At 44.9% G+C, this 11,464-nt stretch overlaps 1 protein-coding gene across 1 annotated transcript in view; it reads left to right on the forward strand.

Annotated features, from left to right (window-relative positions):
• The first annotated feature begins 625 nt into the window (after positions 1-625).
• The window catches only part of LOC140359988 (uncharacterized), a 19,711-nt gene continuing 8,872 nt past the window's right edge, over positions 626-11,464 (forward strand). Inside the window, exon 1 of the mRNA XM_072445279.1 lies at positions 626-1,849. Coding sequence (XP_072301380.1) covers positions 633-1,849 — 1,217 coding nt within the window. The 5' untranslated portion in view covers positions 626-632. The remainder of the gene's footprint in view (positions 1,850-11,464) is intronic.

The raw sequence follows: 11,464 nt of genomic DNA on the forward strand, positions 1-11,464 counted from the left end.
GTTGTGCTGAAACTGGCCTCACACTCACCACATTCCTAGATAAGGACAAAGCTGCAGACCCAGGCCCAAGGACATGTCTCTGCGATGGAACAGCGAATGGAAGAATACTGAGAGAAGGCCTCAACTTTCATATGAAAATGTATAAATTGTTTGAGCGGACAGGGACAAGGACGGTCCGGACACACCTTGTCCCCAGAGAAAAAAAGTACTCAGGGGAAAAAAGTACTCGGATTGTAAATTACAAAAAATCAAACATGACTGTCTGACTTGACCCTCATTCACACAAACACATTTAAGTATTTCACTGTATGTTCAGTGATGTTGTAACATCTTTTTGCCAAAATGTTGAATGTAAACATGTTTGAATGACAGAGCTCTGGTCAGACTGGTTTGATGCTGTCGGTCCTCACCCAAAGCCAGAGCCTGTTACACTGTCCACATTCTTATAGAAACAGTCAAATCCTGTTCATTTCATAACTCACAGAAGCTTGTGAAAATTATTTTTTCCATAACAACACCACGCTCAACAGTGATGAGGAAATGACAAAAGTGTAAGTTCTTTATTTAACACTATCATTACTTTACATCTTCTTTTTCTGTGTTCATGGCAGATCTAACAGTAAATCCGAAGAATGGGGTTCACCTGTGACCAGTGTGGAAAGACATGGAGGTCTCCTTCTGCACTCAAGACACACCCCAGAACTCACACAGGAGAAAAACCATACAAGTGTGACCAGTGTGGGAAAGGTTTTTTTCAAGCAAGTCATCTCAAGATCCACACCAGAATCAACGCTGTAGAAAAACCTTACGAGTGTGACCAGTGTGGAAATAGTTTTTCTGATTCAAGCACTCTCAAAAACCACTACAGAGTCCACACAGGAGAAAAACCTTACAGCTGTAATATTTGTGAAAAGGCATTTTCCCAATCCAGCAGCTTAATATCACACATGAGAATCCACACTGGAGAAAAACCTTACAGTTGTGATGTTTGTGAGAAGGCATTTTCCCAGTTAAGCGGCTTAATAACACACATGAGAATCCACACTGGAGAGAAACCTTACAGCTGTGATGTTTGTGAGAAGGTGTTTTCCCGGTTAAGCGGCTTAATATCACACATGAGAATCCACACTGGAGAGAAACCATACAGCTGTGATGTGTGTGAGAGGGCATTTTCAAACTCGAGCAGCTTAGTAACACACATGAGAGTCCACACTGGAGAGAAGCATTTTGAGTGTGACCAGTGTGAAAAGGCTTTTGGAACATCACGTGACCTCTTGATTCACTACAGAACCCACACAGGAGAAAAACCATATGAGTGTGACCAGTGTGGAAACTGTTTTTCTACAGCAGGTGCTCTCAAAAAACACACCAGAATCCACACTGGAGAAAAACCTTACAGCTGTGATGTTTGTGAAAAGGCATTTGTCCGGTCAAGCGGCTTAGTAACACACAAGAGAGTCCACACTGGAGAAAAACCTTACAGCTGTGATGTTTGTGAGAAGGCATTTTCCCAGTCAAACAGCTTAATAACACACATGAGAGTCCACACTGGAGAGAAGCTTTTTAAGTGTGACCAGTGTGAAAAGACTTTCGGAACATCACGTGACCTCTTGATTCACTACAGAACCCACACAGGAGAAAAACCATATGAGTGTGACCAGTGTGGAAACTGTTTTTCTTCAGCAGGTACTCTCAGAAAACACTCCAGAATCCACACTGGAGAAAAACCTTACAGCTGTGATGTTTGTGATAAGGCATTTTCAGACTCGAGCAGCTTAGTAAGACACATGAGAATCCACACTGGAGAAAAACCTTACAGCTGTGATGTTTGTGAGAAGGCATTTTCCCGGTTAAGAGGCTTAATATCACACATGAGAGTCCACACAGTTGAAAAGCCTTAGTCTTATCAGATGCACGTGTTTTCATATCAAACACCTGCTAATGTTCATGTTTTATCATAAATGGGTTCGTCATCTGGACACTGTTTTTGTTTTTTAGAAAAACAAGACGTTTTGACCCATCCAAGAGGTAGAAAAGATTTATTTTATTTCATTGACTGTTTTTTAAATCAAGACATTTCAACCTGAAATAGAAATATAAATGCAAGTAAACGAGATCATCGCGCATTTATGTCTTCTCTCTGGTTAAATTAGGCTGGTGGTAGTTTCTTTGACCACCAGGGGGCCTCACACTGTGTTTTGAGCCGTCGGAGTAGCACTTGTTCATCACTAGAGGGCGCCATATAAGTTACAAGTGACAAATACTTTGATTTGAACATTTGTGTTTTTTGCAATGCTCCTTCAGATATGATTTAATGTTTGATATTTGATGTGTTTGAATGACCAGAATTTGGCTTGTATTTCATATTTTGTACAGTCCAGTTAATAAAATTATAAGAAATAAGCCAGATTGTCAGTCTTCTTTAGAAATAAAAAGTTGATCCAGGCTACATTTGTCTCAGTGCTGGATTATGGTGATATTATAGATATAAAAACCTCTTAAAAACATGACATTAAAGTGCGACAGATTTTTACGATGTTCTAGTTTTGACTTTATCTAAAATGATAGTTTTACACAAATCGAGCAGGTATTTATGGAGAAAACGTAATAAAATAATCTAGAACAATAACAGGAAGTGACATCACACCACCTATTTTTCTTCCCACCGGATGTGACGGAGTGGAGCTCCACCTACTCCGTCACATTCGGAGACTAAAACTACTACAATTAAAGACAAATATTCCTTCATAATGTATAAAGGGTTAAATTGAAAAAGTTAAAGGTTTGTGTGATTCCTGGAGACTAAACTTACTATAATAACTTAGATTTGATTTTCTAGATCACCTGATGTAGAAGCTATTGAAAGAATTCCTTGATTTTTGAAGATGAATATTCATAAACAATCTGTCCTGACAACAAGACTGTGACTGGGGCTTAGCATCGGACCTCTTCTTGACTGGAAAACATCATAATGGCCAATGTGAACCCTGTGGAAAAGAAGAAACTGTCCCCCATGTTTTAATAAGATAAGAGAGCCTTTATTTGTCCACACAACAGGGAAATTTTGATGTTGCAACGCAAGAAGATACAGAAGTAAAAGAACAGATAACTTATAGGAAGCTTTAAAAAAAAATGCTCTGAATAGAAAAACTCTATTATATAAACTATTATAGACAAAACTCTTATAGACAAAACCTCTCATATTCTTAATAAAGAATAGAGATTAAAAATAATAACTATTCTTGTCAGGCTCGAGCCATGGAATGGAATGTTCATTCCATGGAATGCTGGAGTCTATTGTTCTTCCCCTGGGGGCGCGGCTCTGGGGGCGCCGATGGCGTCTATGTCCCATGTGTGACTTTCATCCATGTTCAGGGTCAAAAATGCCCGAGTCTGAACATGAAGAATAGGAATAATAGGAATAAGAAACCAGGGGAAGAACAATAGACTCGAAAGGAATGAACATTCCATTCCATGGCTCGAGCCTTACAAGAATAAAGTCTTTACTACACACATGTAGTAATTTTACGCAAGAATGCAGACACTTGAAGCCATTGCACATTATCTAGTTTTTGATAATATTTTGCGAATAAAAGGTACAACACATTCCTAATGCTATGTTCATACTCGGGCATTTTTGACCCTGAACATTGATGAAAGTCACACATGGGACATAGACGCCATTGGCTCGGCCCCAACTCCAATAAAATGGAGGTTGTGAGAACGCCCGACGCACCAGTGCCACGTAGAGCAAAAAAGAGAAAACATGAAAATCTTTGGCCTGACTTGGGACAGTGATAGAGCGACCTTTGACCTCTGACCTTTGACGAGTAAAACAGCATCGCTCTATGATAAACAGGAAGTCAGCCATGTTGAACCACGATCTCTCCAGCGCCTTCAACACCATCCAGCCGCTGCTCCTGAGGGACAAGCTGGAGACGGCTGGTGTGGAGTATGACCTGGCAGAGTGGATCCTGGACTACCTCACAGACCGACCCCACTTTGTGAGAGCCCGGGACTGTGTGTCTGACATCCGGACCTGCAGTGTGGGGGCGCCCCAGGGCACTGTCCTCGCGCCCTTTCTCTTCACCCTCTACACTGCAGACCTCAGACACGACACGGACAGCTGTGTCCTGCAGAAGTTCTCTGATGACTCCGCCATCATCGGACTCATCACGGACGACGACGATGCGAAGTACAGAGGACTGGAGCAGGACTTTGTGGACTGGTGTCAGCAGAACCACCTCCTCATCAACGCGGGGAAGACCAAGGAGATGGTGGTGGATTTCCGCAGACGCCACCCCACTGCCCCCTCACCAGTGAACATCCAGGGAAGGGACATTGAGAGAGTGGACTCATACAAGTACCTGGGTGTTCATCTGAACCACAAACTGGACTGGGCTCATAACACAGACGCACTGTACAGGAAGAGCCAGAGTCGGCTCTACCCCCTGAGGAGACTCAGGTCTTTTGGAGTGACAGGGCCACTCCTGAAGACCTTCTACGACTCTGTGGTGGCATCAGCTCCTGTAGGTGTGGCCTGCTGGAGCAGCAGCATCACAGAGAGGGAGAGGAAGAGGCTGGACAGAGTCATCAAGAAGTCCAGCTCCGTCCTGGGCTGTGCTCTGGACTCGGTGTAGAAGGTGGGGGACAGAAGGGTCCTGGCTAGATTCACATCTATGCTGGACCATGAGTGTCGCCCCCTGCAGGACACTCTGTCCGCTCTGGAGAGCAGCTTCAGTGACAGACTGATCCACCCTCGCTGTGTGAAGGAAAGGTTTTGCAGGTCTTTCCTTCCTGCTGCTGTCAGACTCTACAACAAACACTGTTAGTCCTGAACATGTGCAATACCGTCATATTCATGTGCAATTAATGTCATTCGTGTGCATACAACTGATGTAAATAAGAGTGTTTACTTTACCATTATTATTAGTATTATTTGTCTTATGCCAGCTATTTTTTTTTATTGTATCTTTATTTTTATTTTCTTCCCCCCATTAAGATATGAGAGGAGTTTTGTTAATATGAATTTTTGTTTTTGTTTATAAGAGTTCTTCTATTAAGAGTGTTTTTTAAAACTTCCTATAAGTTATCTGTCCTTTCCCCCTCTATCTACATGGAGTTGGAGATGTAATCGCTAACTGAGGTTCAGGAGCGGGACCACGCCTCAACCTATACTCCACTAGTAAACACGCCCCACTCTCTAACCACACCTCTAATTACCCAGAAGCCCTATTTATAAGGCCTATTCACAGCATATCTTGTCGTCTCAGCTCTCTCGACAGAGAGAATGTCAGCAATGCGTTCGCTCGATCAAATCATCAGATTCTGACCTGTTCCCAGTCGAACTTCAGTCGGTCGTGTCTCCAGTTGTACGTGATGTGGCTTGAGTGACGTTCCCATGGGGTGGTGTGTGACAAGAAGAAGTTGCGGACACTGTTCTGTACTTTTCGAAGGTGTTTAATACAGAAGAAACAGTATCAATACAGACATGGTCTGGGCCCCTCCGAGATTGTGAGAAAGCAGCCCGTCTCCGGGCGTACATCGCCTTATATACTGAAACCGCACAAAGACCACTAAATAATAAATGCCAAATTTCGAACCCCCGTGCCCTAAAAATCACCCCAAAGTTATAAAAAGAAAGATGGACCTGGTGGGCCAGCCAGTAGAGGTGTCGGCAACTTGACAGCTATGTCATCATCCTTGTACAAACTGTTTAGCCAATAAGAGATCAGATGTAAAGAATATCCATATTTGGGTAGAACCAGGGGAGAAGTTACAGAAATGAGATCATACGTTGACACAGATGTATATGGAGCATCTCAAGGCCTCGCAGCCAATGGAGACATCTCCCATTTCGGTAGTTAATCAGATGTGGGCCCCTTACATTCCGTGGTGTTAGGTTTGGGCACTTTTCCTCCCTATTGGTTATAATAATATTTTGTCTGTTCAGTTTTTGTCTAATGATCTGTTTAGTTTTTTTTATTAGATTGGCTCCCGGCCGCGGGTGCGCGCCCTGGAGCCTTTAAATGGCGACCGGATGGGCTCATCTCTCTCTCTCAGCTCGGCTCCGCCCATCCCGCTACGGTCCCGCTTCGTAGACGCACTCGGCTCGCCTGCTCCCAGCTGGCTCTCACTAGCAATAGCACTAACCTGTTTTGTTTGCCCTGGTGGGACCGGTAGTCCCATTTTCGCTTTTGTTTGGGGCTAGATAGGGGGGTTTGGTGTGTCCTTATTTTTGTGCTTTAGGTAGAGGTGTCGGCACCGGCTTCGACGGCCCTTTACGGGGCTGGCCCGGTGTCGCTCCTATTTTATTTCTGTTTGGCTGGCCCACCAGGTCCATCTTTCTTTTTATAACTTTGGGGTGATTTTTAGGGCACGGGGGTTCGAAATTTGGCATTTATTTTTGGTGAAAACCTAATAAACTTGTTTAAACTTGTCTTCGTCTCCGTGTCCGTTTAAATATGTTAAACCTCTCTTCGGGGTCATAACACGTGGAATAGACATTTTGGTAGAAACACACATATTCCTAAAAGCCAGTCTCAGAATGAGGCCTAACTTTGCATGGACCTAGTTTTAATACACTTCAGATTCCTCCCTTTCTGAGTGATTAAGCTCAGATAAATTAATTAATTAGACACGATCAGCGATAACGAGAGCAAAAACCTGTTTTTTGATATTTACTTTTGTTTAGCAGGAAAAATTCTCTCGCGGCACCAACCGTCAGTTGTTCTGACCGATCTTGGCTACCACCCCTTCTGGCTGTCCTTGATCGTGTTACCTAACGACCTAAACAGCCTCACTTCATTGATTATTATTAAATTTAAGAGTAAATTTGTCTTCGATCTTAAGTTATTATCCAATTGAATCAATCCTTAATCGCTACTGTGTGAGGATATTCGTGTCGCCGCACAACCTAAACATCAGCACTGGATTATCACCAACACCTCAACACATCAACACATGAGTATAATTTATTTCATCAACCCTTTACTTATTTAACCAAATCATTTAATTAACCCTTTTATCATTCTATTATAACTCTTTTCACCGCTCCTCTCAGCGATGATTATGTTGTCTTCAACGGTGTTGGTATGTTGTGATGTTTGGCTCCAGCGTTCTCCTCTGATATTCTCAATGTCCACTCCAGTTATTGTCAATGTCCATTGTCCTTTTAACAGCATTTCAGCAGCATCCTGGGAACAAAAATAACTGAACAGTATCTTGTATCTTGCAATCTTTTCATGTAAAAACATCCTCTAAAAAGTAATTTTATTTTTTATGTGAACAGAATATATATATATATATATATAAGTGTGATAATATAATGGTTAACCAAATTTAATAAGTAAAACAATCCATGGAATGTATACAACAAAAACAATAGAAAATAAATGTAAAAATGTACTGTAATGTACTGTAATGTACTGTAATGTACTCCTCGCTTAAACCACAACACTCCTTCTATGTGAGTGATAGGCTAACCATCATTCATGATCATGTGCATGCATCCCCTTTAAGGAACCATCACCATGAATGATAACGAAAGTTACGACTGTAACTACGGTTCTATGAATCCCGGATGACCGCCAGAGGCGGTGCATAAAGCACTGGATGATCATCCTTGCGCATACACAGGTCGAGAATTAATAACAAAAAAGTCACCTTTGACCCCCCGGTGGCTCACGTGAGTAGCCTGTTAGCCCTGTGACTGTGGTACAGTCGGTGCAGCGAGTTCGCTCGCCCTCCTGGGGCTGCACAAGCGTGTCGGACCTGTTGCAATAGGAGGTATATTTACGTTGTTTTCTACGACTGGTAAGTACCCCTTTAATGCATTTTGCCGTAGCCGTGCGCTCGGTAGTTTTTTGTTGAATTTGAACCGTACAATTGCACCCGGTTCTGTGTTTATCCGTGCTAAAGCCGGTTGTTTGGTTTACTGATACAGCCGCGCGGCTCTAAGTTCTAACTATAGCCGTGTTCGGGTCATTAGTTTTGAACTGCTTTGTTTTCAGCCAGTTACACACCAGCGGTGGCGTTTTCGGCTCGACCTGGTGGTTACATGTAGCTGGTTTAGTGTTTACATTGGGTCATTAGTGGCGTGCTCAGCTCAGTCTGATCCCGCGCGTCTCATTCACATAGCGGGTCATTAGTGGCGTTCCCTGCTCGACCTGACCCCGCTGTGCCCGTAAGAGGTTTTACATCTTAGAGTCGCTAGTGGCGTTCCGCTCGACCCGACTCTATTGGCTCCGGTCTTATCATGCTGGAATCCCTGTGCTGCCGGTCATGTCTGGCGCCGCTGCAGCCTGACGATGGGCATGATCTCTGCCCTGCTTGTCTTGGAGTGGATCATCTTCGGGAGGCACTCTCCGATGATGCCTGCTCCAACTGTTCGGTTATGCCCCGGTCTGTGCGCGTGACGCGCTTGGCGGCTTTCGAGGACGCTTCAGACTGGTTGTTTGTGGCGCCTCCGGCTGGCCAGACTGGGGGCCTCAAGCGGCCGTCCACGGCTACTCAAGGCGGCCCCCCATTTAAGAAAAAGAAGGGCCCCGGGAAGTTAGCGGCTCAGGTGAGCACGCTGACATCTGAACTGGCCCAAATGCGGGCAGTTATCCAGACTCTCCAGACTGATGCCAGTCGTGTGGTGGCACAACGGCATGAGGGGCATGGCACAGCCTCAGTATATGATGACGTCATATCTGTGGCTGCTTCAGACACGCAGTTTCAGCTGGAGTCTGACCTTCTGAGCTCCAGAGTTTCAGAATCTGGCTCACTGGCCTCTGCCGGCTCTCAGGCCGACAGTGATGACACTGTCACAGCGGCTTTGCGGACGGCACTTTCCCGCTTAAAGCTGGATGTTCCGCGGGATGAGGCGGCACCCTCGAGCGCCTTCTTTCGGCGCCAGGCTGCAGCGTCCCACTTTGCAGTTCCTCCCTCGGAGGAGTACATTAAGGAACTGCATGCCTGTTGGACAGACCCAAAGGCATTTTCGAGGCCTACTTCTGATGGCAGGGTTTTGGCACTGATGCAGGATCCTCAGAAGCTTGGCCTGGGACATATGCCGGCAGTGGAGCCGGCTATTGCCTCCCTCATCGTCCGCCCAGAGGAGACTTTACGGACTAATGCCCGGTGTCCACGACCACAGTGCCGGGTTACAGACGACCTTCTTTGTAAGGCGTACGACATGGGAGCTCGTATGGGTCGCATTGGGAACTCGTTGTCTCATTTAAGGCTTGGCCTGTCGGTTTCCCTTGAGACGGTGCCAGTGGACCAACCAACACATGGGCTGGTTGATGCCTCCTTGCAGGCTTTTGCCCTCATGTCAAGGGAACTAGGGCGACTGCTCTCTACATTAGTGCAAGCTCGCTGCCAAGTATGGCTGGCACAGTCTCCGCTCTCTGAGGCCAGTAGGAAGACCTTGAGGGGTGTTCCAGTTCTTCCCGGAGAACTATTTGGCCCGGCCGCCCTGGAGGCTCTAGAGCGCACGGCCCAGGCTTGCCGTACACGGCAACAGTTGGCGGGGCTTCATAGAATCCTTGATCTTCCTCTCGGATCTTCAGGGCATCTGTTAAACCCCAGACCCCAGGCCCCTGTAAGGGTTTACCGGGCCTCTCTGTCGTATGGCTGGTCCGTTGTATCTTCCTACGAACCCGCTTCTGAAACCTCCTCTGCATTCTCCTCTGAAGCTTCCTCTTTCTTTCCTGCACTCACGGGAGTAATGACCAAGCCGTCCGCAATTGTAACATTCTGCTGAAGATCTCTTCGGGTTTCCTTTATTGAAATTACCTCTGTTGTAGTTTTCTCTGCCTCTATCTCCCCAGGTTTGTTGCTGGTTAAAGGCTGGTTTGGTGAAGACAGTCTGTGGTCCCCATGACCCTGTCTGTGGTCCCCATGACCCTGTCTGTGGTCCCCATGACCCTGTCTGTGGTCCCCATGACCCTGTCTGTGGTGGCAGATTCTGAACCTGGTTTGGTTGTGTTTGAGGCAATGGCTGGTTCACTTGAGGATGATTTTGTATCACCATCGCTTGTCTCTTTTCTTTCTTCTTAGTGTCAACCAAATGCACTTGATCTAGCTTTTCCATCACCTCTTGGTCTTGTACCTTTTTCCGATATAGCTCCACGTGATGAGCTATGTGGTCTGAATAAACACTAATTGTCATGCTTCCAAGGCCAACCACTTTTTCCAATTTCCTTCTTACTGGTGCCGGCAAGCCTTTCTGAATTTTAGCTCGCAAAATGGACTGTTCCATTGGGTTCGCCTCTGGGTTGTTGCCAGTAACATTTCCCCACACCTGATGAGCTTTTGATACGTATGCTCTTGGATTCTCCTCCTATCCAAGCGATTGAAGAATGATATTGTCTGGATGAACGTTTGTTGGAAACATCTCACACATTGCTCTACAAATGGCTCCCTTACAAGCAACGAACAGCTCTGCGTCGTACACTGCTGTATTCGCATATTGGTTCAGTCCTGCTTTTGTCAAGACTTCTTGCATCCCTGCCATGCCAAGAATAGTTGCTAGTAGTTTCTTCATATCTCCCATTGCAGCTTGTGTCCCCACTAGCATCTCCTCCAGTTTAGCTATCCAGGGGTGTGCCCCATCTTGAAGTATGGGCAGCTTTTCCATCAAATCCGACATATCGACATTTTTCCATGGTTTGTATTCCAAATTTTGTCCTTTTATTAGTATTGGGCACATCTTCTGGTTTATTCCCTTTGTCACTGTTCTGTCACGCAGTTCATAATGCGAAAGCTCTGAGAATGAAAATCGATGTTTACTAGATGCTTTCGGTCTGTTCTCCGCATTTCTCCAGGATGTTGAATCAGAATCATCACTCTGATCTTGAGTCTCCTTATTTGAATCTGTTCCATCTTCTGACTCTTCATCGCTGTCCTCTGTTTCAGTGTCATTGTTCTCCTTTTGTGTTTTGCATGTCACCTTTAATGACTTCTTTCCTTTCTTCTCCGCGGCAGCCAAAACTCTCTTCACAGCTGGATCGTATCCATTCGCTGCTCCTTCTTCTTCATCACTTTTGTCATTTTTGGTGGACAATTTTCTGAGTTTTTGTTCAAGGGTTTTCAAGCTTGACTTCATCTTCTTCTTCTTCTTGTTTCTGAGTTTTGGATACATTGTTACAGTTGTTGTAGCTTTACCAGTCTCTATTACTTGTTAATTTTCGTCTTCAATTTTGTATCTTCCATCTTGAGTCATCACTGGAAGCTGTGGATATTCTTTTGCAATATCCTTTAATTTCTCGTAAGGTGGAGGCATCTTCACTGTTGCCTGCGTATTTGAGGAGGATCTATTGATCTTTACCCTCACCTTTTCCACTTTTGGCTTATCCTTCTCCATTTCCATCTTTATTTTCTCCCTTTTCTCTTTGTTTTCGAGCCACTTGATCCCCTTTTTTTTCAAACAACTGCATCACTTCCAATTCAATTCTTCTCTTCTCTTTGCGTTTCC

The sequence above is a fragment of the Eucyclogobius newberryi genome, unplaced genomic scaffold (genome assembly GCF_026437365.1).
Source record: "Eucyclogobius newberryi isolate DKJ021-1_F unplaced genomic scaffold, fEucNew1.0.hap1 SCAF_14, whole genome shotgun sequence".
Lineage (NCBI taxonomy): Eukaryota > Metazoa > Chordata > Actinopteri > Gobiiformes > Gobiidae > Eucyclogobius > Eucyclogobius newberryi.